This window comes from Balaenoptera musculus, chromosome 1 (assembly GCF_009873245.2).
Source record: "Balaenoptera musculus isolate JJ_BM4_2016_0621 chromosome 1, mBalMus1.pri.v3, whole genome shotgun sequence".
In the NCBI taxonomy this organism is placed as follows: Eukaryota; Metazoa; Chordata; class Mammalia; order Artiodactyla; family Balaenopteridae; genus Balaenoptera; species Balaenoptera musculus.
In genome coordinates this window covers 114,218,081-114,245,724 of record NC_045785.1, presented here as the reverse complement: position 1 = coordinate 114,245,724, position 27,644 = coordinate 114,218,081, and the positions used below count along the sequence as shown (strand labels likewise).

Below are 27,644 nucleotides of genomic sequence, written 5' to 3'. Positions count from 1 at the left end.
GCAGATGGTGGTAGAGAAAATAGTGGGGCGCCTGGGGGCGAGAGCGGCCACGTTGTGGTTCCTGTAAGGGCCACCTCAGTTCTGGCCCCTGGGGAGAGAGAAGTTGACACACCATCTGAAACCAGCACCAAAGGTGGTTTGGAGGTCCCAGTAGTGATGAGATCCTTGCTGACGGGTCTTCCTGCTGTCTTTCTGCCCCTTCCCGTCACTACCCCCGCTCAGAGCTGTTTGTGACAGAGGCTTCCCACCTGCGCACACTCCGGGTGCTGGACCTGATCTTCTACCAGCGGATGAAGAAGGAGGGCCTGCTGCCCCGGGAGGAGCTGGTGCGGCTCTTCCCCAACCTGCCCGAGCTCGTCGAGATCCACAGTGAGGAGCCCACCCCGCCCGCCCCCTTCCCTGGCCAGCCTTCAGGTTTCTGCCCCAGCTCTGCCCGCATGCCAGGACCCCCCGAGCAGATAGCCGCCAGCAGTCCTCTTTGGCGAGAGAACCTGATATGCAGCCTGAACATCAACATTCCAGTCCCCCCACAAGCGAAATGACTGGAGACCCTGCCCCACGGCCCTGCCCTCAGATCCCTCTTCTCTCGTCATGAAGGGCCTGGCCATGCGGCCCAACCCCAGGCACTTCTGTCTTTTCTCCTTGCCCCAGATTCCTGGTGTGAAGCCATGAGGAAGCTCCGGGAGGAGGGCCCCATCATCAGAGAAGTCAGTGACCTCATGCTGGCTCGGGTATGGCTGCCCAGGCCTGGAGGAGGCGGCAGAGGAGGTGGGGGGGAGCGGTCCCAGGCAGGGGTGTGAGGCCGGGGCCGTGTGGTGTCCCTTCTGCCTCTCAGTTCGATGGCCCCGCCCGGGAGGAGCTGCAGCAGGTGGCCGCGCAGTTCTGCTCCTATCAGTCCATCGCCCTGGAGCTGATCAAGACCAGGCAGCGCAAGGAGAGCCGGTTCCAGCTCTTCATGCAGGTACGCTCGGCCTCCCCTCGTCGCCACCGAGAGCAGCCAGTTCAGTCGTAGCTCACTAAGGCTGAGGGGGACAGTTAACCGGGTTCACCCACAATCTCCCGGACTCCCCTCCCGGCCCCCAGCTCCAGGCGCTTGGCCTCTTCTCTCTACAGGGGAGGGTAAACGGCAACTTTCTGCTCCATCCACACCCTCCCCAACGCCCCCTCTTCAGAAACACTGACACATACTCGCTCTCAAGACGGAGACACTGGACTGGCCATCAGAAGGCCCCGCTCACCTACCAGTGCCTGTATTTACTTAGATGGATCTCAGTTTCCTTGTCTATAAAGTGGGAATACTACCTGCTTTATGTGGCTTATTTGACCACATCCCCTTCGGCTCCGTGTCCTGAGCTCACAGCCAGCTCATAATCCAGGCTGACGTCTTCCTCTGTTCCTCCTTCTGTCTAGGAGGCTGAGAGCCACCCTCAGTGCCGGCGGCTGCAGCTTAGAGACCTCATCATCTCTGAGATGCAGCGGCTCACCAAGTACCCACTGCTGCTGGAGAGCATCATCAAGCACACGGAGGGTAGGGCTCACAGAAGGCTGGCGCTGGGAGGCAGCCGCCCGCAGCTCAGACCCTGGCTCTAGCACTGACTTGCTTCGTGTCCTTAGCAGGTCACTTGACCTCTCTGGCCTTCAGGGTCTTCATCCTTGTGTTGTTACGGTCAGTCTCAAAGAAGGTAACGATTGTAAATGTGCTTTGGCAAAACTAAGGTGCTCAGCAGCAGGAGGGGGTAAGGGCTGCCGCTGGCCTGTGTGGGGCCTCTGTGCAGATCAGAGGGAAGCATCTGAGTGACACAGGTTAGCGCACAGAGGGCACCTTGGCTCCTCTGAGGATCGTGGTCCCATGCCAGAGGCTGTGGCTGGATTTTAGCCCTGTTGATCCCCCTGCTGGACGTCTCTGTGCGATGCACAAAAGATACAGCCATGCGTGCTTACTCCACAGGAGTAGGGGACCATGCTGAATAGGGGGGTCTAACCCCAGGTTGTCACTGTCCCTGGGATCCCGAGCAGCTCTCACCACCCTCAAGTTTGGGATGTTGGCGTCAGCGTGTAGAAGTGGGAAGAACCACAACCTGATTTGAACAGGTGTTCCTAGAGGGAGACACCATCACTGTCATCACCCGCAGTCCCTGTCTCCGTTCCTGTCCTCCACACCTGTACAGTGGCTGTGGTCTAGGCAGGAATTCCCAAGGGCTATCAGTGTCTTCAGAGCCGTGGTCTGAAACCCGAGGACCCTCAGTATAAGTCATCCTTACGATTGAGGTCCAAGTTAGGCAAGGGTGGCGTGTCTACACCCATCCCTGCTGGTTGGCGACTGGCCAGTGGCTGTTGGTAGCCAGGCACTCTCGGGCTCTGACAGACTTCTCAGGCAGGAGCCCTCACCACCTCCTCTCTGCGCCATGGGTAGGTGGCACCTCTGAGCACGAGAAACTCTGCCGGGCCCGGGATCAGTGCCGGGAAATTCTCAAGTACGTGAATGAAGCAGTGAAGCAGACAGAGAACCAGCACCGTCTAGAGGGCTACCAGAAACGCCTGGACACCACCTCCCTGGAGAGGGCCAGCAACCCCCTGGCAGCGGAGTTCAAGGTAGGAGGCTGAGGCTGCAGCGTCGTCAGCCCCACATGTGCTCCGGTCAGGACCTGGAGAAGGTGGAGGGGAGGAGACCTGGGCCTGTCTGTGATAGGATGGCGCGATGGGGGCCCTGGAATACACACAGCCCCGGTTACCATTGTCACCCCATCCCGAGATAGACAAGGGCAGACAGCCCTACCATAAAGGCTAGATGTTTGAACTCAGTCTGGGAGAGCAGGGGATGGGAGTAAACTCAAGGTAAAGGTGAAGGTCATTTGGGAGAACATAAAGCTGAGGGAAAGGGCAGGTAAAGCAGAGTGACCCTAGGAGAGTACACAGCATGTAGTAGGGGATAGAGAGACCCCTGCCATAACCATCGGCATATCCCCCAGCACAGCACGTAGCACGTGACTTTGTAGTTGCCTTTTTACTTGTCTGCATCCCCCACAGGAGTGTGAGGGCAAGGACTACTCTTGTTCACCACTGATGCCCAGCACCTTAGCACAGTGCCTAGGTTTTCAGATACTTGTTGAATAAATGGTGTCTCCTTAACAGAGTCTGGATCTTACAACCAGAAAGATGATCCATGAGGGGCCCCTGACCTGGAGGATCAGCAAGGATAAGACCTTGGGTAAGTGCCAGGGGACTGGGGCCAAGAGGGAATCTAGGGCACTGCCCCTGGGCTCTTCCCTCTCTGGATCATAAGCCCTGTACCCGGTGCTCTAAAGGGATGGTAAGGAGGCAGCTTGAAACACGACTGGGGATGAGAGCTCAGGGCTCCTTAAGCACAGCATGGGGAGGAAGGACCAAAAACAAAGCAGTCAGAGGTCACCAGACTCCAGGGCTTCCTAGATCCTGGAGATGACTATCCAAGAGCCTCTGGTACCCCATGTGTTAATGGGGGACGAGTGGGCAACAGAGAACACCTCACCAACACCACACCCCTCCAGACCTCCACGTGCTGCTGCTGGAGGACCTCCTCGTGCTGCTGCAGAAACAGGATGAGAAGCTGCTGCTGAAGTGCCACAGCAAGACAGCCGTGGGCTCCTCGGACAGCAAGCAGACCTTCAGCCCGGTGCTCAAGCTCAATGCCGTGCTCGTCCGCTCCGTGGCCACAGGTACCCGTGAGGAGACAGTCCCAGCCGGCCCACACCCCGGGGCCATGAGCCCTGTTACTCGTGTCCAGCGAGCACTGGGTGATGCGGGGCCGATCTGGGGCTGTACAGAGCTTATCAGCCCTCCTGTGTGCCTTTCCTCCTAGCCCTGACTCATTGAAGCAGGAGGATGTGGTCCAGCGTGGGGTACGGTGATGGGTAGGATGGGGACCACGATGAGGGAGGACAGCGTGGTTCAGGCAGGATGGGATGTGGGCGCTGGGGATGAGGTAGCAGGATTGGGCAGAGAAAAGCAGGACAACCCTTCCTGCTGCAAAAGTGACGGGCAGAGCTCGCTTGCAGAAGACGGACAAACCCACAGTCCAGAGCCTGGTCCAGTGCTCAGAGCATTTCAGTGAGAAGCAGAGTGTGTACAAGAAGGGCTCTGGAGCAAGAGCCAGGCAACCAAATTCTCTGGGCTCGCTTTCTTCATCTATAACATGGGGGGTGTCTCTTGGAGGGGGGTGTAAAGGGAGGATGGGTATGATGTAGTTTTATAAACCTTAAGCTCCGTACACCCCTCAGCCTTCGCTGTTTGGAAAGCGAGAGGTAATGGGGGTGGCTGTGAAGATGGCATTAGGGGACCCAGAATTGCCTCTGTCCTCTTTGTAAGCGAGCCCCAAGTGGTTCTGAGGACCCAGGTCCGTCTGGTGCTGCATTCCTCAGCTGGTTGAGGGTGAGGACTTCAAGTCCACACTCTGTCGCCTTGGCTCAGGCTGCAGTCATGCCTCTGCCACCCCCAATGCAGACCCTTCTGCCTTCTCTCTCTCACACAGATAAACGGGCCTTCTTCATTATCTGTACCTCCGAGCTGGGCCCACCCCAGATCTACGAGCTGGTGGCATTGACGTCATCAGACAAGAACACGTGAGGATTGCCTGATGGGGGGGGCGGTCCCACGTAACTGCCGTCCCCTTGGGACCAGGGTGGTGTATGAGGATGTGGACAGGGAGGCCAGGGCTGCACCCCAGAGCATTCACAGGACGGGGCCTTGAGGGGAAGTGGGAGATAAGACAGGAGTAGAGAGGTTTACGGTGTCACCGCCCCTGACCCCATGAGCAGGCCTGCCCTAGGGAGGAGGAGTCCCCAGCAGTCTTCCAGCCTTTCTGAGGCTGCTTTCCTTTCTCTGGCCCCCCTCCTTTCCCCTGGGGTTTTTCTTCCCTTCCCTCATCAAGCATTGCAAATGCCCACATTCTTCAAAGGCGTTTGCCTCCGGGACCCTCATCCCCACCCAGGGCATTCTCTCACCCGTATTCCCGACAGTGGCCAGCCAGAGGCAGCGTGGCACTGTGGGAGGAGATAGGTTGAGTCAGGCAGTTTCTCAGGCTCCAGGTTTTCATCTGCGAAATGTGGATAATGCTACCTCTTGAGAGTTATTTTGAGAGAAAGAAGAGATATAGAGGGACTTCCCTGGTGGCGCAGTGGTTAAGAATCCGCCTGCCAATGCAGGGGACACAGGTTCGAGCCCTGGTCCGGGAAGATCCCACATGCCGCGGAGCAACTAAGCCCGCGAGCCACAACTACTGAAGCCCGTGCGCCTAGAGCCCGCGAGCCACAACTACTGAAGCCCGTGCGCCTAGAGCCCGCGAGCCACAACTACTGAAGCCTGTGCGCCTAGAGCCCGTGCTCCGCAACAAGAGAAGCTGCTGCAATGAGAAGTCCGCACACCACAACGAAGAGTAGCCCCCGCTCGCCGCAACCAGAGAAAACCCACGCACAGCAACTAAGACCCAACACAGCCAAAAATTAATTAATTTTAAAAAGAGAGAGATATAGAATGCTTAGCACAACGAGTAACAGAGAGAGGGTGTTCAGTAATTGGTAGCTGCGAGTAATGTAACCCAATGTGAGCAGCCAGTCGGGACTGCAGGGAAGGGGGGACCCCGCTGGGCAGAGGGGGTCCTCAGAGCAGGGCCTGGCGAAGGGCTTCGCAGCTCTGGCGCAGGGGGTCGGTAAGGGGAGAGGCTGTGTGCCTCGGTCCTGTTCTCACCACCAGTCCTGTCTGTTCCCGCTGAGCAACAGATGGATGGAGCTCTTAGAAGAGGCCGTGCGGAATGCCACCAGGCACCCTGGAGCCGCCCCAAAGCCCGTCCACCCGCCGCCCTCAGGCCCCCAGGAGCCAGCCCACCAGAGCCCCACGCCCAGCAGGTGCTTAGCCCTCCAGGCCCCTTCACCATCCCCACTCCAGGCCACTTGTTTGCTGCTTCTAAGCCCTTCACCCCCGGGGATGGGCAGCCTCAGTGGCAGACGACAGCGGGCAGGTGGCGGAAGGTACCCTCACATCTCTGCCTTCCGCGCCCGTCTGCTCTCCCCCTGCAGCCCTCCACTCGGCTGTAGTAGAGACTGTGCCTGAAGTGGGGTCGGGGGGTATAAAATCGTGACCAGGAGAAGCTTGGCCGACACCCACCCTCCCCTCCAGTTTGCCAGCCAGACGGCAGGTGCCGGAGTCTAAACCCCTCCCTCCTTGGGCCCTGCTCCTTCATTGCCCATCCCAACTCAGGAGGCCAGAGTGGAATTTCATGACACGGCCACCTCCTCCTGTCTGGCAGAGAGCCAGAATTCCCAGCAGGCGATCGTCTCTCACCCTTGGCTGTTTCTTCCCTCAGGGTAGGACTGGATGACTCCGAGGTGTTCCGTAGTGAGCCAGAGCCTGAGACAGTACCTGGAGGTAAGTCCCCTGAGCTGTCTTTGTGGGAGCCCAACCCCGTCCATTTTCTGTAGGCACAGTAGGGAGGTGGTCAGGTGTGCCTGTGGGGGTGACGGGAGAGGGCTGTCGGGGCCAGAGGTGTGAGGTTTTGATAAGAGTAGAGAAGAAACAGAGTGAGCAAGGAAGAGTCTGGAAGAGGAAAGAGAACAGGCTGAAGCGAATGTGGACCGGGTCACTTGCACAGAGCTCTCAGCCTGGGCTCTCTGGGTGCCATGTATCGAGCAGGGGAAGAAAAGAGGGGCGGTCAGGCCCGGGGGTGCCTAACGGAGAGCAGAATGCACTCAGATCTGCAGGCACCGGAGTCTTGTGGGGGCAGGGGTAGGGAGCCCAAAGGGCTGAAGATACAGTCACCGGGATGGGATTGGCAGGGGCAAGAGGGTCTCAGACAGAATTCTCGTTGAGTTTTTATGTGAAATAACTTAGGGTCTCATGTTTAGAGAGAAATCTCCCCAGTGGGTTCCCTGGCTGGGTCCCTTTTCTGTTTCCTTCTGCTTAGAATGCTTCTCCTAACTCCCGCACCCCCTTCAAGTCTTTGTGCAGGTGTCAGCTTTGCACCAATATACCTTCTCTGACCACTCCGTTTAATACCAGCATTCCTGACCTCCCACACCCTGCGCTATGTTTTCTTCTTTCCTGTAGCACTTCTCGAATTTATTTAGACAATTTACTTACTTATTTTATTTTTCTCTATGTCCGTCCACTAGAATTTAAGTTCCATAGGGCAGGGATCTCTGTTTTATTTACTGATGTATGCCAAGAGCCTGGGACAGTGCCTGGCCATAGTAGGTGCTCAGTAAACATTGTGGAATCAGCCAATGTTCCCAGCCCCTTGAACCCAAAGCTGGGCCTGGGATCAACCCATACGTGCCTTCCCTCTTTCCCTGTCTTACACTGTCCTCCCATCCAAAACAGGCACTGGGCCCCAGCAGAGGGTCAAAGGGAAGCACCCGGTCCTGCTAGAGGGCCCCGAGCCAGAGGGCAGCATAGAAGAAGAGGAGCTGGGTACCCTGCCTCACCCTTCTGCCTCCCTGGATGGAGAGAACAGGGGCAGCAGGACAAGGGACCCCATCCTCCTGCCCCTCCCAGGCCCTCTGTTCATGGAAGGACTTGCCGATGCAGCCCTGGAGGACGGTGAGTGCCTCATGGCCCCAACCGTCAGCCCCCGGTGCCCCAGTAGCATGGCCATTGTGAACGCCATGGCAGACACCCCACTCTCTTACCTGCTCAAAGGCTCTCCCTGTCGTGTTTGAGGAGAGATGGATGCAGAGAGACAATTGTCATTTCTGTCCACCCCCCACCCAGCTGGTTGGCCAGAGTCCCCCAGCTCCACCCTGTGACTGAAGCAGTTTCACCAAGATGGCTGTGGGAGAGGGGAGCAGTGGCCCTCCTGCCACCTCTGCACCCTCCCCCGACTGGCGAGGTGTGTAGTCCTGTTTCCAGGAAGCCATCGCGCTGTTTCCCCTCCAGTGGAGAACCTGCGGCACCTGATCCTGTGGAGCCTGCTGCCAGGTCACCCCGTGGACCCACAGGCTTCCGGGGAGCCCGAGGACGACCTGACACCTACACCTTCCGTCATCAGCATCACTTCTCACCCCTGGGACCCAGGCTCCCCAGGGCGAGCTCCCACTGGGGGTGAAGGGGACAGTGCCCGGCTCTCAGGGCCAGAGCGGGGCCAGCAGGAGGACATGGCTGTCTGTCCTCTGGAACACCTGCCCCCAAGGACCAGAAATTCTGGGATCTGGGACTCTCCTGAGCTGGACAGGAATCCAGAGGAAGAAGCTTCGAGCACAGAGGCAACAGGAAGTTACAAAGTTGTGAGGAAAGGTAAAATAAACGGGGGTGGCCACTGGGGAGACACATGCCCAGTTTTGCTAGGGTAGTGCTGAGTCTTCCAGATGGTTGCTTCCTTCCCCGCCTCTGTCCTGCAGACCATGTGTGCAGAGGCTCGCCCACATCCTGGGGGAAGGAGACGTGTTGCTATCATGCAAAGGCTTTGGGGTTGGACAGCTGAGGTGCAAAGTCCTAGCTCCGTCACTTAGTACCCACGTGACCTTAGGCAAAAATCTGAATCACCTCTGGCCTTCATTCTACAATATAAGTATATTACTACTGCCTGGCACAAATCAACTGTCAATAAAAGTTTCTGCTAGCGTTTTTCACTGCTCTTCCAGTTCTAAGGAAAAGTGGGGCTCTTCTCAGGAGCCTCATTCCCAGAAAGACAAGGGCAGGTGCTTGCAGCCGGTCACTCCAGATAGCGGTGAAGGAATTGGCGTGTAGGATGGAGGTGGCAGCGGGACTAGATGTGGAGCCAAGACTAGGGGCTGAGGACAAGGCTGGGGAGACGTGTGGAGGGTGTGGAGCTGTGGTGAATGAGCAGGGACGTAGGGAGGGCGCCCGGCTGCTTGTGGAATGCCGTGGACAGTAAGACACGAAAAGCCAAGACTGGCTGGGATGGAGGCTCAGGGCAGGTTTGTCTGGCCAGAGCTTGGGGGAGGGAGGGAAGAGTAAGCTGAAGAGAGGGCAGCCTGGTCTGAGGAGTGCAGCAGGAAAGATGAACCGAAGCGCGGGATGCCCTCGAGGGGTTGAGGTTGGGGCGGGGTTCCATGTTAGTGCTAGGGGGTCTCCTTTCCTCCCCTAGTGCCCAGCTCTGCCTCCTTTTCCAGGAGCATTTTTCTTTCCATCTGCCCAAGGTGTGTGCTCTCTCCTGGGTTTCTGGGACCTGACCTCCCTTCTCTCTCCTCTGGTGAATTGGTGGAGCGGCTCTCTCTAGCTCCCTGGGGTATAATCATGTGTGATCTTGTGTTCACTTTGTTCTTCCCTTTTTCTCCACCCCCACTCCCTCCCCCCTTCCTTCTCCCTCTCCTTCCTACTCTCTCTCCCTTCCCTCTCCTTCTCTCTCAGTCTCTACTCTCCCTGGTGGTGGTGTCGGTGCAGCTGAGGTGGCAGGCAGCAAAGTTGTCCCTGCACTACCAGAGAGTGGCCAGTCAGAGCCTGAGCCACCCGAAGTGGAAGGCGGAGCACAGGCTACGGGTAATGAACTTCTCCCCGGAGCCAGAGACAGGCCAGGGCTAGAATGCGGGCCCACGGGCAGAACTGGGCTTCAGGTGTTAGACCCTTGCCTGCAGTCACGTGGCCACACGCCTCCGTACATACTCCCTGAACTGTCTGCAGTGGGTGAGGAGTAGGACGTGGGCCTGAAGACGGGAGAATAGACCCTGTGCCAGCCCCTCGCCGAGAGCTGCACAGGCCCCATTCAAAGCAGTAGGGTTAAGCAGCTCTGCTTAGTCACGCAAGGGGGCGGGGAAGCCTGGCCCAGTGTCCTTAGCCTGACATTCTGAGCCACCTCTCCCCGACACTAGTCACCATCCAGTGTCACTGTGGGAAAGGGCTTACGTGGCCTTCCAGGCTCCTGGGCACTTACCTATGCTTACTGCCCTGTCAGTAAGCCTTACGTCCTTCTCTGTCTGTCCCCGACCCCATCTGATGGGTTGAGGTACCTCGAGGATCGTGAAGTAGATGGCAGTTGGGGCAGGGCACCGTGTCGAAGTTCAGCAGCAGAGCCTGAGATGGGGCAGAGTGAAGGAGGCTACCGCCCGCTCTTTTTCAAAAGTGCCTAAAACCAGCCCACGCCCTCTTTACCCTTCCTTCAGGGAATGGGAGCCACTCCCGTTTCCCAGAAGAAACACAACCACCCTGCCCCTTCTCCCTTAACTTCCACCACTAAGCATCTCCCCTGCTCTGGGCCAAGCTGAGCAAAGTCGCCATCTCGAAGGCTCTCTGGAGGGGAAGGGCTTTTGGGAGACTGGTAGGCAGCCCGAGGCCAGCCTACTCCGAGCTCGCCGGCAGGATGGCTTCCCTGGCCCCGTCAGCCGGCCTGGGGAACACCAGGGGAGCGGAAGATGGCTTAGACTTCCTCTCTGTTTGCCTCCTAATCTCTTTGTCTTGCTGGGGACAGGGAACTGCTTTTACGTGAGCATGCCGGCAGGACCCCTGGACTCAAGCACTGACCCCTCACGGGCACGTGTGAGCCCCTCCCAGCCCGATGGCCTCCCTGCCTCGCAGACGGAGCCTCAGCCCGCGCTTCGGGAAGGCAATGGAGATCAAAGGCGCCCGGGCCGCTCTCCCCCGAGCCTGGCCCTCAGGGACGTGGGCGTGATCTTCCGTACCATCGAGCAGCTCACCGTCAAGCTCAACAGGCTCAAGGTAAGGGCCTGGGACCCTGGAGGCCTCAGTCCATTGCGCCAAGACCCATCACCCACGCGAGTGAGCTACACAGTGTGTCTCCATGGGAGCCCTAGATCCCGGCCTGGGCTCTACCCTCAGCCCACCCAGCCGCCCTCAAGCACAACCCATCCCCTGGACCCCACAGATAAGAGGGCATTGCCCCTTCCCCAGGGGCTCATGAACAGAGGGGCTTGAGAGCAGATGTCCCTCTACAACTCTTCCAGGACATGGAGCTGGCCCACAAAGAGCTGCTCAGGTCCCTCGGGGGAGAGTCGTCTGGTGGCACCACGCCCGTGGGCGGTTTCCACACAGAGGCAGCTAGATGGATAGACAGCTCCCTGTCCCCTCCAGCCAAGGAGCACCTGGCCTCTGACTCCAGGGACAGCCGGGAACTGGGGCCCTGCCCTGAGGACGGTGAGTGAAGTCCCCTGGGGTTGGGGCGGGGTGTGCAGGGAGAAGGCCTCCGGCTCCTGAGGAAGCACTGCCGTGCAGTGTCAGGACACGGAAGGGAGTTCTGAGAAGGGGCCTCGTCTCCCCCTGAGTACAGTTCATTCATTCATTCCCTCAGCTTCAGAAATAGGTCATTTTAGGGAAGGCCCACAGAAGCTCCCCTAAAACTGGGAAACTTACAACTGAACCCTCTTTTCCCTTGGGTTATGGAGATAACAAACCAGGGGGAGCCTCGTCTCCCATCTGAAACCTGTTCTTAATAAGTGGTTCAGAAGCAGATTGCATGGGCCAGGGCCACAGCTGTGTTTCAGCTCAGGAAGACAGACCCATACCTACCCGTGGGCTTTGGGGGCCAACAGAACAGAAGTGGGGCTCAGTAGGCAGCCCTTTCCCGGTCGCACAGGAAACTCTAGGGTTTCTGGAGGAGGAGAATGCCTTGTCACAGAAGGATGGCACTAAAGAGCTGCTCTCACAAGCCTGAGGACTTTGCAGGCGGAACACAGCGGGAGGGTCATCTCAGAGGCCAGCTCCTCACCGCCGTCCCCACATCCCTGCAGGTGCCAACACCCCGCTGGAAGACGGCCCGGCGGACGCAGCCACATCCCCAGGACTGTAGCTGCCCAAACCACCGAATCCTCCGCGTCCCCACTCCTCCTCTAGGGACCGGCCTGAGGCAGGGCACAGGGTGGGGAGACCCCAAACCTCCTCCCCGTGGTGGAGGCAGGCGGTTGAAGAGAGGCTCCAGCCAAGACCCGGGGGGGAGATGCGCATGTTGCTTGGTCTGCTCAGATTGGAGTCAAGTTTCAGTGTCTTTTCCCCTCCCTTCAGCCCAGCCCTTCAAGGCCTTGTGTCTCCTAAGCATGCTGACTGCATCTGAAAGGCCCCCCTCGTCCCACGTACGTGTGCGCGCCTGGATGTGTGGGTGCCCTCAGACAAGCCAGTGCGGGTGAAAGGAGGCGGCTCCAGTGTAAATGCACTTTCTTCCTCCCCTCCCTTCTCCACAGGACCCCCAGGCTGGGGTGGGTGTCTCCACCTCTCCTCTCTTTGTCACTTTGGTTTCCTATAAATATGTATGTATTGTATGTGCATCTTTGCTATTGTAAATAACTTCGACCTTTTTTGTTTCTGATCCTGGCGTGCCGAAGGCAGTTCCAGAGGGACTGCTAAGGGAAGAGGAGGTTCACTTGTATCTCTTTGTTAGCAGCCCAGCTCCAGGATCAGGGCCCAAAGGTGGAGCCAGCCCTGAGCGCCCCGGCCCCCCGTAGGCAAGAAGGCCTCCAGCTTCTGGCCCACCTGGCCGGAGAGCCTAGCCTCTGCAGCTCGGTGCTGGGCTACTCCCTCCCTCCTAGGACTTCTCATCTTCAGGGGAACTTCTTACCCAACCTGTGTCCACCCTTCCCCACCCTCTCCCTATAGAAAACCAGTGTATCAGGTACAGAGCTGAAAACTGGGCCCCGGGGAGGTGGGGGTAGGGGTTTGAATGCTGGAGTCCCTAAACTAACAACCTAGGACCATCCCCAGGGGCCACCACAGCCTTGGCCCCTATTACCACATCCACTCCACTCCCCACAGACTAATAGAATATACACACTGTGCTAGGTGTATATATACATATATATATATAAATATATATAATATATATAAAATACAGATATGGAAATGACTGTTTTGCTGTTAAAATAATGTATACTCTTTTATTTTCTTCCTTTCATGGTTAAGATTTTTTTTTAAGAAAAGTTAAATATTCTTCAACTGTGGTGGTGTGTGTGTGATTCTTGAAACTGCTGTGATCAAAGATACTGTGGTTGTTCCCTCTGAGACTGATTGGAATTGAATAGAGGGAACAGAAGGCAGCCCCAGACCCAGGCCTTGCCATATTCTCTCCCGAAGTTCCAGATGTGCACTTCACTGAACTTCAGACTAAGCGATACAGCCCCCACGGCCAGAACACGAAAAGACAGCGCACACGCGCACACACATGCACACACACACACGCACGCAGTGGCCCCAGAATCAAGAGCCCTCATGAGCTGCCCTCAGTGAGCTTCAGGACTTTGAAGGCAATACACAGGGGAGGGTCATGTCAGAGGCCTGGCCAGGTGCTGTCATTGGCCCTCCGCGCCCTCCCACAGGCTCCAACACCCCCTGGAAGCAGCTCGTCAGGCGTGGCCACACCCCCAGGACTGTAACCACTCAAACTGCCTCCTTTGCCATCACTGTGGGACTAAGCAACGAATTCTCTTTCCCCCCTAACTAATGTTTCCCTCCTAAACCCGACATGACGCTGAGCGCTGACCTTGGGAGCTTACAGTCTAGTTGGGCATCAGGATTAATACACGATCCGTTCTTGATGAAGGGTAGGGGTGAGGACAAGAACTGTACGGACCCACTGAAGCTTCAGAAGGCCTCGGGCAGGGGTAACGAGAGGCTAGCAGTTACTGGAGAGCACCTGCTACGCGCTCAGCGTTGGGAATTCAAAGAGCTGCTCCCTGCAGAAGCTCAGCCAGCCGCCAAGAGGCTGAGCAGCAGCGCAGGTGGTCAGAGGCAAAGAGAGGACCGGGAGGGCCACGGAGCCTCGCAGAGAGGCAGTGCTGGCGGGGAGAGCAGGGCTCTGTCCAGGCAACAGAAAGGGGTGTGGGGGCCGAGAGGATGTGACCAGAGGTGAAGAAGGGACGCTCCCCGAAGAGTGGATGTCAGCTCCCCAGAAGCCGGCCCTGGGCTCTTGGGGCACGGTCGGGTCATCTCAGCGGAGGCAGCACTGAGGGCTGAAGAGTCGGGGCCCCCAGCTCTCCTGACTCCTCTGGCCCCCGCACTGTCTGGGTGGCTCTGGTTTCAGGCGGCTGACAGCAGCAGGCAGTGTCATTAGGGTTCGTGTTTAGTGCTTGGACTTTGCTACGTAGATGACAGGAGACTCAGCACCCTCTCTAAAGCAGCCTGACAACTCTACGTTTTCATAAGCTGAGCCCTTGCCTCTCCTCCAAACCAGTCCAGACACGTGGGCCAGTTGGAGCAGCAGAAGGGGGAAGGGACCCAGGAGGGTGGCATGGTGGAGCCCGTGCTCCATCCCTCTGCCCCACCCGCTCTTCCTCTCAGCTTGTGCGTGTTGGTTACTATGCGAAGTCTTTCCCTTCTGCCTCTGAGACCAGAGGCACTGCAAACCCTCGTGTATCACCTGTCCTCCAGGGAACAGGGACGGGTGGTACGGGTAGTGACTCTGGTCTGGGCAAAGAAGAACTAGGTCCTGAGGAGGCAGGAGAGCAACACCCTGGTCGGCCACCACCAGAGGGGCTGAGATCACCCCCAGCAGAACCATAAAGCCACTCGGCCATTTCTGGCCATGTTAACGTGCTGTTAACAGGCGCAAAGTCCAAATATTCCCAGTAGTTCTGGGACAAAGTTTTCAGACAGCCTCAAGGAAAAAAGTACAGCAATAGACTTTGTTAATGATCTGAGCTCTCCCCTGGGAGGTCCAACCCACACGTGGAAAGGAGATGCTTCCGTGGCCCAGAATCTCTGGGAAGAAGGTGGGAGGGGACTAGGTGGAGGGAGCCACAGCCGCCTCTTTGTGCTTGGCTTTACTGACAGGGTCCCTTGGCAGCATCAGCTCTTGGATCGTGGTGTACGCAGGACATTGTGGGGAGAAGCAGTTTTTCTGAAGGAAGAAAAGGAAGGCTGATAGCTAACAAAAGCAATGAAGATTAATCACCTGGGAGAAAAACATTTCCTGAGACAGGGTGGGTTAGGGGCTGGGGGACATGGAGAAAAGGCAAAGGAGTGTGACTGCCTATCTCACAGCGAGAGAGATGAAGGCTGTGTTGTGATAAAAAGAATGAGGGAAACTACAGGCCTGTCTTGGAAATGGGGAGACAAGCTGCCTGCAGCAGCTGCAGTCCCTGGGGACTCACCGCCAGGGACAGCCACAGCAGCCCCACGGGGCCCTTGGACGCGCTCTTGGACTTGGAGAACTGTGCCTGGTACTGCACTGTGGTGAGGAAGGCCTCTAGCCCCACCTCCGTGATGCGGTTTCCTGGTGGAAGGAGCAGAAGACGTGGCCTCCGACACTGCCAACCTCCTTCTTGCCTACACCCTCACGGGACACCCTCTGCGACCCTCTTACTCCAAAACTAAGCCCCTGCTCCCCCAGCTCCCCAGCTCACTTACCTAGGACTAATTTCACTCCAACCCTACTTCTCTGACGCCTCCTTTGACCTCCCTCATCCCCACCCCAAAGCCCCGTGCCAGAGGGCCTTCACCATCATGATGCCCAACCACTGGGGAACCAGGTTCCGCTCCGTGGAGCCGGGGCAGGGGCACCCTTGTGACCGCATGGGGCCCAGCTAGCCTCGTGGCAGGAAGGCGGGGCGTGGGGGGGTTGGCAAACGTACGGAGAAGGTTGAGATGCAAAAGGACCTTGTTCCCAGGCATGAAAACTTTCCCATCTCGGTGCTCCACGGGCTCCAGGAGAGGGCTGACCATCTCACTAGTTTCCCCAACCAGCTGCTAAGGCAGAATACTGATTGCAGCAGAGGAGAGGGGAGCTGGTCAACAGGCCATTCATTCATTCATTCATTCATTCAACATACATATTTTGAGGGCCGGCTACAGTCCAGGTTTTGTCCCAGGTGCTGGGGAGACAAAGATAAATAAGCCCATACCCTCAAGAAGCAGCTTTGTGCAGGGGAGCCAGAGAGTGAGAGAGTAATGCAGTATGCTGTCCGAGCTGACAGAGGGAAGCTCAGTACTCGGGGGGCACGGAGGAGGCACAGCTAGCCGGTCTCGGCAGGTGTCCTGGAGGAGGTGGCCTGTGAGCTGACGTCTGAATAGTATGTGGTCCCTATCAGATGAAGATCAGTGGGGGAAGTGGCAGCAGGTGCAAAGGCATGAAATAGTGTGTTGGCATTCCCTAAGTTGGAATTCACTAAGTTAATTCCTAACAGGGAGAGAGAGCAATGAGGGCGATGGACTGGAGGGAGATGACACTAAAGGCAGAATGAGAGGAAAATGCAACAGTCCTGGGAAGAAACAGCAGCCTGGATCAAGCCTGGGGCAGGGACAGAAAACGCACTGAGAGGCAACCTTCGCCCGCTTTCTCCACCCGACTTTCCTCTTTTGTAAGATCTTGTCCTGGGTGCCAGAGTAGACTCCTAAAAGTGGAGGCGCTGTTCCCTGCCAAGGTAGGGAGGTCTTTTGATGACAGAACACAGGCATACCTCAGAGATATTGTGGGTTCTGGTCCTCTCACACCAGACAGCCGCAATAAAGCGAGTCACACAAATTCTTTTGGTTTCCCAGTACGTGTAAAAGTTATGTTTACACTATACTGCAGTCTAAGTGTGCAATAGCATTATGTCTAAAGAAACAGTGTATATACCTCAATTTTAAAATACTTAACTGCTAAAAAAATGCTAACCATCATCTGAGCCTTCGGGGAATCATAGTAGTAACATCAAAGATCACTGATCACAGATCACCATGACAAATATAATAATAATGAAAAAGCTTGAAATATTGAGAGAATTATCAAAATGTGACCCAGAGACACAACGTGAGCAAATGCTGTTGGAAAAAAATGGCACCAACGGACTTGCTCGACACAGGGTTGCCACAAACCTTCAGTTATAAAAAAGAAAAAAAAAAATCTGCAAAGCACAATACAACAAGGTACGCCTGTGTAAGGACAGATAGCCCTCGGGTTAGGGTTAGGGTTAGCTGACTCCACTGCGGAGGGGTGGGAGCTACGGAGTCAGCAGTCCAGGAAGGTTTCCGAAGCAAGGAACAAGTTGGTCCAAGTTTAAATAGAAAAGGGAGGCTCCAGGGGCAAAGGAGAGAGGGTCACAAGTAGCTGTGCACAGGGTGGGGGTAGTACCACGACTAGGAAAACACCCTGCCCTCCTGGGGATCTGCTGGCAGGGGCAAAGGAGAATGTGCTTTGTTCCCTGTGCAACTGTACAAGCAACCGTGGGCGTGGTGGTGAGGAACAAATGGCCTTTTGGGAAGCAGACTGAGTTGAGGCAGAGGATCAAAAGAGTGGGCTCCTAATAAGCAAGTAAAGGTAGAAGGGGAGAGGGCACTGAGCTCTGTTACCCGCTGCAAGCCCAGGTTGGATTAGGGAGTGGGGCAGGACTGAGGACACAATGTGAGTTGAAGTGGCTGCTGCCACAGTACAGGGCTGGAGACTCCATCCCAGGAAGGCTGGGGGACTGGACCCCAGGGACGTGTCCCCCACCCCGCTTCTCCTGCAGCCTACCTCCGACTCCAGGAGGATGCTGCGCTTCTCTTTGCTCCCAGTCTTGGTCCCTTTTCCCTTGCTTAGCTTCTGCTCAGGGATGGTTACCTCTGGAGTGGGAAGAGGAGCCAGAATGCACAGTGCAGACCTCTGATACCACTCAGTTTCCCCAAAGAGAATGGACTGGGGCGAGGAAGGGGACTCCTCAAACTTTGGGTTTGGGTACAACAGAAATAGAGCTGGAGGGGGGACCCCCAGCTAGGTAGGCGGGTTTCTTCTCTGAGGGCAGGGCCACAGGGGTCCAGCCCAGGAGAAACGGTGTGGAGTGCCGTGGATGGGGCCGGTTGGGGCTTCCGACATCATGGTGAGAAGACTAGCTCAGCGCAGGCCTCCCGCATCCCGCCCCGTGCTCCTCCTTCCTCCACACCAAGTGGGCGCCGCAGAGGGGTGCTAGCACTTACTCCCCTTGCCTGCCTTTGTGGAGTCTTCTTTCTTAGGGATTCCTTGTGTGGGTAACTGCCCAGACCCTGACTTCTCCTCTTTCTTCACCACTTCCTGTGGAGGACGTAAGAAGAGAGATGAGAGTCCTACCTCCCTGGCAGATGGGGAGCAGGTGTGGGAGGGACCAGAGGTGGACTTTCAAAGGCCTTCCTCCCTCTGCCCCACCCACAAATCAAGGAAGCTTCCTCCCCTGTTCCTCCAGCGCCCAGGGCTCCGCTGCCCACAGCACACCTACCCCGGACTTTTCCTTTTTCTTGCCCAGACCCTTAGGGGTCTTCGTTGTCTGCGTCTTGTCTTTCTCCACCATTGCAAAACTGCTGACCCCCATCAGCTGATTCTTCTCACGCTCTGTTTTGGAGTCCCCATGTCGAGAGGTGGAAGGCTGTGCTCACAAATGGGAGGGGATGGAGGAGAAAGAATCCGGCGCCCCTTCCCCAGTGAGGGGTGAGGGGAAGCCTCATGCCTGGGTGGCAGTCGGACTGGCAGCACTCCTACCCCAATCTCCCCGCCTAAATGCTAGCATAATTTGTTTGGGACCCTTCTGGGGCAGGTGCTGTTGGGAAGAAATGGCAGAGGGACCCAGGGATGAGCTGGGGGTGGGGGAAGGTGGCATTCAGACTCATACTGAGGGAGAAAATAGTAGCTGACATTTTTTTAACTAAGTGCCAGGCACTGTTCCAAGTGCGTTAGATGAATTAACTCATTTAATCCTGTCAACAATCCTATGAGCTAGGTACAGTTATCCCCATTTTACAGACGAGAAAACTGAGGCCCGAGAGGTTAAGTCACACGCCCAAGGTCCCAAGCTGTTTTGTGGAAGAGCCAGATTCCAAGTCCCTGCCGTCTAAATCTAGTCCTTTCTCTTAACCAATACACTCTACCGCCCGCGGAGTGGTTCTGCAGTAAGAACCCAAACGTTTGTTAGATCTGTGCAGAGGTCGGAGAGAAAAACGGTCGCGACACAGGGAGAGAGGATGGGTTAAGACTCGGCCAGCTGGCTGAAAAGCAGCCGACCTGGGAAGCGGTTCCAAGGGCTCGAGTCTCAGGCTCCGAGCGCTCCTCACCGATCGCGAGCGCTCCTGCGAACCTTTCTCCAGCAGGAGGCGCCGGCGCTCCACCACCTCGGTGTGCGTCAGCTCGAAGGGGCGCAGGACCTGGGGCGGGGCGGCACCTCGCGCTCAGCCGCCCGGGGAGCGGGAGGATGTGGGGGTGGCTCCCCGGCCCCGCCCAGCCCGCACACCCACCTCGGCCAGCTTCAGGGCGCCCTTGTCCTGGATGCGGTTGTGGGCCAGGGACAGCCAGAGCAGGGAGCGGTTGAACCGGAGGCCCTGCGGGGGCAGGGAGGGGCAGTGAGCCGGCTGGCCCCGGGCCGCCACAGCTCGAGCGTGGGCCCCTGCCGGCCTCGCACGCACGTCCGCGATGTAGCCCGCGCCCTCGTCACCGATGTGGTTGAAGCCCAGGTTGAGGGAGACCAGGGTCCGGTTGCAGCTGTGCAGCGTGGACAGAGCCTGGCCTAGGAGCTGCGCCCCGTGGTCGTCGATGTTGTTGTTCCTCAGAGACAAGTGCACGATCCTGGGCAGCAGGAGGGAGAACGCGGGTCACAGGAAGCACGGGGTCCTGGGCGTTCCCCGGAACCTCGGAAAACGGGGGCATGAGGAGGGCCATTCGGTCTGAGGGTGGAGAGGCAGGAATTGAGGGTCCTTGGGGAGGTGCTGGAGGGGCAAGGAAGCGTGGGAACTAAGGGTGACTTGGAATGGGGGGCAGGCCCGGAGAAAGGGGGTGAGGGAAAGGAGTCTCACGTGCTGTCCACTGCCATGAGCTTGTAATAGGACTGCTCCGGCAGCGGGTTCCCCTCCAGAGACACCTTCCTGAGGGTGGGGGGAGATCTGAGACCCAGGAGGCACCACTGAGGCCAGATGAGGGAAGGGGACAAAGAGGAAGGGTGGGGCTCTGGGAAGCAGCTTGGAAACAGAGGCAAAGGATGCACCCCCCAGCCCAACTCCTTGATACAGGAAATTATATGTGACAGTTCTCCAGACTAGAAATCCAGAAGTGTGCCATGTGAAGGGGCTACTCCCCAGAGTTAGTGAGCTGTGGTAAGGGGGCCTCTAAGATGACCCCAGTGATCCCCACTTCCTGGTATCCGTGCCCCAGTGTAATCCTCTCCCCTTGAGTGTGGCTGGACCTAGTGACTCACTTCTAATGAATGGCATATGGCAAAAGCCATGGGCTGTCACTTCGAATTTAGGTTACAAAAAGGCTGTGGCTTCCAACCCGGGTGCTCTCTGGCACCAGCTGCCAAGTGGTGAGGGCACCCAGATGACCTGTGGAAAGGCTCCCGAGTGGAGGCACTGTGGCCAATCAACTGCCACATAAGTGAGCCTGGCGGCAGATGCTCCAGCCCCAGTCAAGATGACTGCAGCCCCAGCCAACAGCCTTACTGCAACCTCACTGAGATGCTGAGCCAGAGGTGCCAGCTAACCTACACCTGGATTTATCTCACAGAAACTGTGAGATAATAAATGTTTGTTGTTTTAAGCCACTACGTTTTGAAGTAACTTGTTACACAGCAATAGGTACCCAATACATGACCCCTCCACAAGGCAGTGGCTTCTCCAACAGTACTGAGAAAATGGAGGTGTTTTTCCAAGTCACAAGAAAAAATGAAACTAATGGCTGGAAAATTCTCTATTAAAAAAAGTTTCTCTCGGGACTTCCCTGGTGGCACAGTGGTTAAGAATCTGCCTGCCAGTGCAAGGGACATGGGTTCAAGCCCTGGTCCGGGAAGGTCCCACATGCCACAGAGCAACTAAGCCCGTGTGCCACAACTACTGAGCCCGCATGTCACAACTACTGGAGCCCATGTGCCTAGAGCCCATGCTCTGCAACAAGAGAAGCCACAGCAATGAGAAGCCCGCGCGCAGCAATGAAGACCCAATGCAGCCAAAAATAAATTAATTAATAAAAAAAAAATGTTTCTCTCATGATATTTGCCCAACCTTTCAGCCTGGCTCATCTAGCATCTAAACTTGATTGCATTTATTTTTAATTATTTTTATCATGTTGATCTGACTTATTTTTACATATTAAGATGAATTCTATAGTTATTCTCCTGCTGGCTAAATTGTTTCTAATTCCCACGACAGAATACAATATGTGTTTTGTGGTGTTCAAGACAAATAGCACACAAGGACCTCCCGCTGAAGGAGACAAAATCCCTGCCCTCAAGAAGCATCCATCCCATCTACAGGAGGAAGACAAGTGAGGAGGCAAGCCAGTGACGGTGGGCTCTGTGAAGCAGGAGAAGTCAAGGGCACTGGGGGAGCTTCAACAAAGGGCAGCCAAATCAGCTGTGTCCTTTATACAGCAACCACTCCTGTAGTTATACTACTCCACACCTTGCTCTGGCTCCCTCCTATACAAGAATGCCCTTTCCCAGTTCCCTGCCTGGCTCCCTCCTATTCCTCCTTCAAGGCTCAGCTTAGCACCACCTCCTCCAGGCAGCCTTCCGTGTCTCTCATGAACCATTCTTCCACCACTACAGTCCCCACACTGCCCTGCAGTATCCACTCCTATGCCCTTCTCCCTCCCTCACTGGACTGCCAGTGTCTGTAGGATAAGAACCAGTCCCTAGTACAGTGTCAGACACCAGGCAGTGAGGAACCTCCAGGGAGAGAGTGGGTAGTGGTGGGACTGATGGAGAGGAGAGGGGATAAGGCCCCAAAGGTAGGCTCTTTAGGCACCAGAGCAGGCAGAAAAGGGGACCCCACTGCTTGTCAGATGGGAGCTTCAAAACCCAACAGACACTAGCAGCACCCTCTTTCCACAGGGATGCCAGCCCAGGCCACAGGAGCTGGAACTTGTCACCCACCTCCCCAAACTGCTCACTTCTGACCACCCATCCAGCCAGGCTACCCAGGTACCCTCCCCCTTGCCTATTCCCTTCTGCTGACCTGAGCGTGGATGAGCAGAGAGGCAGGAGGGCGATAAAGGTGGTCAGGGTCTTATCAGTCAGCCCCACCTTCCACAAGCTGGAGATAGCGGGAAGCACAGAAACGCAGCTGGAGCACCACCTCCTTCCCACCTTGTCCTCTCCAGCCACCCTGACACCCCAGCCACACCCCTCCTTATCACCTTCCCCACAGTCCCCAGGGCCTTCCGTGCCCCTTCAGTTCTTTCTCCCAGGCCACTGGTGGTCCGTCTCCAACACTGGCCTCCTGCCCCTCCCCCACCCCATGTCCCCTCACTTGATGGCCTGAAGCTGGCTGAGGGAGGTCAGACACTTAGAGAAGATACCCAGGATCCGCTCCTCAACCTTCCAACCTGCGGAAGGGAAAGGAGGACGGCGCCTCAGGCCCGGAGGGGTGCGGTGGTGGACGGCCGGTGAGAGAGACCGGGGGCTGACCTCACCGCGGATGTAGATTTCCTTCACGGACTTGTCCTCGGGCTCCAGCTCCACCTGGATGGTGGGCCGGAAGAACTCGTATTTGCTCTCCAGGCTGTTGAGGCTGCAGGACCCGGACAGCCGCTGTTCGTCTAGAAGGCAGGGGTGCGAGGAGCCGGGGAAGGAGGGAGGGGGCAGAGTCACCGCCCCGGGCCCCACGCCCCGGCCGGCCTACGGGAGCCGGAGAGGCCGGGACGGCTCCCACGGAGCCGCGGGATTGGAGGACTCCGCCAGACCCGCATCTGCGAGGGTTTGCAAAGGACGACGGAAGACCGCCCCCACCTCCCCACCCGCCCCCTTGAACCCACCCCGCTCGCTCACACACACATTTCCCTGCGTCCCCGCCATTCGGCCCACCGTGCGATGGGGGATGGACGCGGTAGCCCTGGCAGACACCCCGGGGTCTCCACTGTCACTCACCTACGGTGGGCTTTTCCGACGTAGAGGCGGAGGGGACGAAGGTCGGGTGCGGGCGGGGCCGGGTGACCACTTTGGGGAAGTCCGTGTAGCCCCACCGCGTGCAGAGCTCAGCGAAGTCCACCTCGAGGACGCCGGTGCCCTGGTACTCCTCTGTGGGGGCGGGGACGAGAGCGGGAGGGGAAGCGCAGCGCCGCGCCGCGCCCGCCGCCTGTAGCGCAAGGCTGCCAACAGAGGGCAGCAGAGACCAGAGGACGTCCCACCCAGCCTTGCGCCCCCGCCCGCCAGGGATCGGCGCAGTGCGCCGCGTTCCCACGCTCGTCCGCGCGGGGTTTCGGGCCTCTGGGCGGGCAGCGGCCCCTCCATCGAGGCAGACGTCCTCACGGCCATTTTTAACATGTAAGATGCGTTGTAGAGACCGACACTGAAAACACTTGAGAGGAAACAGTGGGAAATCAAGACCTGGGAGGAAGGGGACTAAAGGGCGTGGAATGTAGACAAATGAGGGCGCCTCTTTTATGTGCCGGCTCGTCCACCCACCCCGTGGGTCAAGGCCGCTTCCACTCCCGCTCTCCGCTCCCTGGGGGGCCTCCTCCTCCCCAGCCCAGCCTCCTCCCACGTTCCTTCCTTGCGGGGACTGCCCAGGGTCACACGGAGAAAGAAGGCCCAGGCCTGATGTGAGCAAAGGAAGGAAAGCAGAAGGACCTCTCCACCTCCCCCCGCTCCCACCCCCATCCCCACGCCCGCACTCGGGTAGACCGAGGCCCAGCACGGTGGTAGGCTTTTATTTATTTAGCAAACATTGACATAGCACTTACTCCTGTCCCACACTGTTCTAAATGCTTTGGAAATCTTAACTCATTCAAGAGTTTTATTAATTCAGACAGATGCCCACCACTTCCCATCCTGAGGGCTATGCAAACCTGAGGTGCCTGAGTCCCCAAAGACCCCTGCTCTTTCCTGCACCCGCATGGGCATCCCAACAAGAAGTGGGTTCCTTGAGACGGGAAGGGGTGTCCCTGGCAAAGGGGAGAAACCGGAGGCAGAAGGGTGGGCTTGGTGCCAGCCTGCTCTTCCAAGTGCAGGACAGCCTGGAGGCCCCACAGGCAGCGGGCGCTGCAGGGACTGTGCCCCCGACAGAACTCCTGCAGCCAACAGCAGGGAGCCTGCCCGGAGGGGGCAGGGGGACTGGGAGGACGTGTGCTCAGCACTGTGGGGCAAGATGCAGAGAGGTTTGAGGGTTCTCGTGGCAAAAGGGTGAGAGACACAGGCACCCAGACGTCAGGGGGGACACAGACACCCGAGAGACATTAGCTGAATGGGCGAGGCCGATGAGAGGAGGCACTGGGAGGCTAGGGGAGCCCTTTGTACAGCTGACTCCTGCACACTGCCTGCTTTCCTGGACTCTTCCCTCTGCTGGGAGAGCCCCTCAATCCTTCCTTGCTTCACTCACACCATCTTTCCCCAAACAGAGGTTCTCAAACTTTAACATCTTTCTGTAAGAATCAGTAGGAAAGCCTGTTAAAGCAGTTTGCTGGGCCCCATCCCCCCAAATTCTGATTCCATAGGCTGGGTAGAGTCTGTGAATTTGCATTTCTAACCAGCTCACAGATGATGCCAAAGATGGTCCAAGGAGAACCGCTGCTCTAGACCAGCACTGCCCGACAGAACATAATGGGACGATGGAAGTGTTCCACCTCCGGGCTGTAGCTAGCAGTGACCTAGTGGGCAGCACAGCTCTGAAAGGGCCTTGCTCCTGCTCTCCTCCCCTCCCACACTCACTATGACCTTGCCTCGTAGCTCCTTGAGAAATAGAAGCCACCAGATGCGATGTCCTCTCAATCTATCAACGTTCCTACAACTGCCTTCACTCGCTACCTCATTTGAGCCCTGCCACAACACACGATAGCGGCTGCTAAAGCCACTGTGACTGTGTGGCCCTGTCCTGTTATCACTCCCTTTCTCTCCGACCCCTCTGGCTCCCCCTGCCAGCTCCTTCTCCTCTAAGATCACTGAGGCTGGGTCCTGAGCTCTTTCCTGTCTCCGGTTCCACTCCCCCCTCCCCAGGGGAATCTCTTTCATTCCCGGGCTTAAATGCACCCAAACATCAGCAGTTCCCCAATTCACATCTCCAGCCCTGACATCTTCTCACCGCTCCACACGCTTCTGTGCAGCTGCTCAGCCGACATCACCCCTTGGAGATCTCTTATGTCCTCTTCCTTCAGGCCTGCCTGTCTCCATGAAAGGCACCTTAACCCACCCCGTGCCCAGTACAGAAACAGGGAATCATTCTTGCTACCTTCCCCACTTTCCACCCCATCCACTACTTCACCAACTCTTTTTCTACCTCGGAAGTACTTTTCCAAGGAGCCTAACCCATTTCCCTCACTACCCGAGTCCAACTACCACCATCCCTCACCTGGGCTATTGAAATACCTCGTAACTCAGCTCCCTGCCTTCATTCTCTCCCTCTGCCACTCCATTTTCCACACAGCAGCCAGAGTGGTGTAAGTGTGTGTGTATGTATGTGTGTGTGTGTGTGTGTATGTTTAATGTAACTAGGTTCATATCTGTAGGAGATTCTATCCTGTCTTGTCTCTCCTTCTGGAAAATGCTCTTTCTCCAGCTCCCATAGCTCCCTCCCCACCAGCCACCAGCACTGACAAGGAGATGGCACCTGACCAAGATCTGACAATCAGAGTCTTTTCCCACGTTGTTTTACCTTGAATCCAGAGACAGCAAGTTCCTGTCCCTCTTTGAAGGCAAAGCTGGTAGATTTGAATCAAGAAGCCTTCCAATCAATTCCCCTTTGTGGATAATTAATTTGGGTTGGGGTTCTATCACTTGCAACATAAAGAGCCACACTCATACGCGTACTTTTCCAATGGTTTTCTTTTCCTAGAGAATGTAAATTCCATTCCAGCTGGACTGTGTCCATCTCGTTCTCTTTCTATTGGACCTAGCCACAGAGCAGGCATCCAAAAAGTAATTGTTGAATAAATGAATGAATATCTATAAAACTAAACTCAAAGTCACCTCCTGGCAGCGCCCCTGTGTCTTCCCATCACTCCCTGGACCTTCTTCTCTGATACAAATTAGCACATCTTATTGTATTCGTCAGCATCCCAAACCAGAGTGTGGGTTCTTTAAGATCAAGTTAATTCAAACATCTGCCAAGCTGAGTTTCAGGAACTGTGCTGGGACTAAAACTGTGATTCATATCCCAGGATGGAGCAGGGCGCTTTGGGTGGGTGCACAATGTACTTTTGTTGAGTGAACGAGTGAATTTGCAGTTTATAAAATACTTTCTCACCATCAACTCTATTGTGCCTCCCAGTAATAGGCAGGGCAGGACTCCATACTACAGAGAAGAAACGTGCCTAATAACACGTGCACACCTCATAACGGTGACCACTTATAACACCCTTACCGTGTGCCAGGAGCTAGTTACATTCACATACTGAACTTCAGCTGGTGGAGCCCTTTTCCACACAGCGCTCCTCAGCGCCAAAAATTCTGTTATTATTTACTGGCTCGTGTGTCTCGCCCGCCATTGCCTGGCACAACGAAGACGCCCCATCCAATCTGGCTAACCCGAGCGACGAGTGGCTGGCGGGAGCGCGCCGAGCCGAAGCCTAGAGGCCTGATCCCCCAACCCCGCCACCAGCGTACCAGGGTTTTTGGGTTCCTCCTCCCCCACCGGCGGCAGGACGGTCGTCGGCTTCTCCTTGGCCCCGCGGTCCCCCTTCCTGGTCACTGCACCGGATGACTTCTGGATCCCGGGACGCGGGGCCCTGGGTGAGGCCACCGGTGGTGCGCTCGCCTCGCCCGACATGCTGGTGCCATCCGCAGCGACTCTGGGGACACTCACGGGAGCAAGGAGGCAGGACGGGATTCTGTGGGGCTCGCCCTGGAGGTGGCCGAATCAAGGGTCTCTATTCCGCGTCCACAGGCAGGACCCGCCTGCCGCGGCGTCGCCTCAGCGTCCCTCTCCAAGACAACCGCGCGAGGTGGGCGGGCCCAAGGGCAAGGGGCAACCACAGAGCGCATGCGAGGCCGACAGGGGGCACCACAGAGTCATCAGGGGGCGGGAGGAACCCGGAGGGCGGAGCCGCGGAACTAGGGCAGCCGAGAAGGGCGGGGCCAGGGCGGAGCCTGGGCAGCCCTCTGTCACAGGGGCAGGGGAGCCCTGGAGCCCTGGAGGGCCGGACCCCGCGGACCCTGTGCGAAGGGAGAAGGACCTGGGCGGAGCCGTGGCGGAGGGAGACGAATGGATACCGGACTGGACCGGAGTGGAGGGGGCTGGGCTAGAGCGAGACCAGGACGGAGAGGCAGGGCTAGGGGGCGGGCAAGGAGCTGTCCAAAGTCACCCGGGAAACGGAACCGGGGAAAGCCGGGATCCGACCCCGTGTATTAGAGATCGCGGCAGTCGGAGGAATCTAGGGAAGCAGAGTCCGGGTGGGGACAGATCCACTCTCTGGGGTCGGCCCTCCTACCCTGTAAGGAGAGGACTCCTGATGGAAAAGGCCCAGAGAGACCCACCGAGTTAGCGAGTTGCCGTGGCTCTGGGTTTGTAATCCCGACCCCATCTACGTAGCCTCCTGGAGGTCTGGGGACTTAGTTGATCCGCTAACGAGTAACGAGTTTAGGAGGCGGGTCACGCTTCCAAGAAACCTTGGATTCAAAGTCCTCAGGTAGCCTAGACCCTGCCGGGCCCCCATCAGAGTATACTCTCTCCCCTCTGCTTTCCTGGCTCCAGCCTCCCCGCTCCAGTCTGTTCCCCTCCCCCACCGCCACTCCCAGACCTTCCCACCTTTGAGCTTTTGTGCTGTTCCCCTGTAGAAACGCCACCCTTTGGGGAAGACTCTGACCTATGCAGTCTTTCAGCTCTCAGTGCACCAGTTTGCCCAGCCATCTTAGCACTTGCCAGCACTTACCACTGGT

The 27,644-nt window shown here is 57.1% G+C and overlaps 2 protein-coding genes across 9 annotated transcripts in view; one reads left to right on the top strand and one right to left on the bottom strand.

Annotated features, from left to right (window-relative positions):
* ARHGEF11 (Rho guanine nucleotide exchange factor 11) overlaps window positions 1–14,393 on the top strand; it is a 115,300-nt gene extending 100,907 nt beyond the window's left edge. For 3 of the 7 annotated variants that reach the window (XM_036843523.1, XM_036843512.1, XM_036843504.1), the window contains 16 exons: window positions 223–369; window positions 652–731; window positions 836–961; window positions 1,411–1,528; window positions 2,414–2,592; window positions 3,133–3,208; window positions 3,528–3,695; window positions 4,508–4,598; window positions 5,754–5,879; window positions 6,338–6,399; window positions 7,351–7,569; window positions 7,906–8,262; window positions 9,373–9,468; window positions 10,394–10,641; window positions 10,887–11,076; window positions 11,670–14,391. In XM_036843523.1, coding sequence (XP_036699418.1) covers window positions 223–369; window positions 652–731; window positions 836–961; window positions 1,411–1,528; window positions 2,414–2,592; window positions 3,133–3,208; window positions 3,528–3,695; window positions 4,508–4,598; window positions 5,754–5,879; window positions 6,338–6,399; window positions 7,351–7,569; window positions 7,906–8,262; window positions 9,373–9,468; window positions 10,394–10,641; window positions 10,887–11,076; window positions 11,670–11,728 — 2,342 coding nt within the window. In that variant the 3' untranslated portion in view covers window positions 11,729–14,391. Of the gene's footprint in view, window positions 1–222; window positions 370–651; window positions 732–835; window positions 962–1,410; window positions 1,529–2,413; window positions 2,593–3,132; window positions 3,209–3,527; window positions 3,696–4,507; window positions 4,599–5,753; window positions 5,880–6,337; window positions 6,400–7,350; window positions 7,570–7,905; window positions 8,263–9,339; window positions 9,469–10,393; window positions 10,642–10,886; window positions 11,077–11,669 lie in introns of all 7 variants that reach the window. The other 4 variants (XM_036843477.1, XM_036843496.1, XM_036843488.1 and 1 more) reach the window with 4 other exon arrangements.
* A 137-nt stretch (window positions 14,394–14,530) lies between these two features.
* LRRC71 (leucine rich repeat containing 71) lies at window positions 14,531–26,643 on the bottom strand. 2 transcript variants are annotated; one of them, XM_036843542.1, is made up of 16 exons: window positions 26,373–26,643; window positions 22,704–22,853; window positions 22,250–22,375; window positions 22,087–22,162; window positions 21,793–21,870; window positions 19,639–19,707; window positions 19,252–19,411; window positions 19,084–19,167; window positions 18,904–18,993; window positions 18,075–18,221; window positions 17,800–17,893; window positions 17,360–17,448; window positions 15,696–15,737; window positions 15,498–15,609; window positions 15,018–15,139; window positions 14,531–14,764 (listed from the first exon to the last, which is right to left on the bottom strand). In XM_036843542.1, the coding sequence occupies exons 1-16, from the start codon at window positions 26,533–26,535 to the stop codon at window positions 14,648–14,650; spliced, it is 1,719 nt and encodes a 572-aa protein (XP_036699437.1). In that variant the 5' UTR covers window positions 26,536–26,643; the 3' UTR covers window positions 14,531–14,647. The 2 variants fall into 2 exon arrangements, with proteins under 2 accessions (XP_036699437.1, XP_036699445.1); XM_036843550.1 differs by lacking the exon at window positions 15,696–15,737.
* Window positions 26,644–27,644: the final 1,001 nt, after the last annotated feature.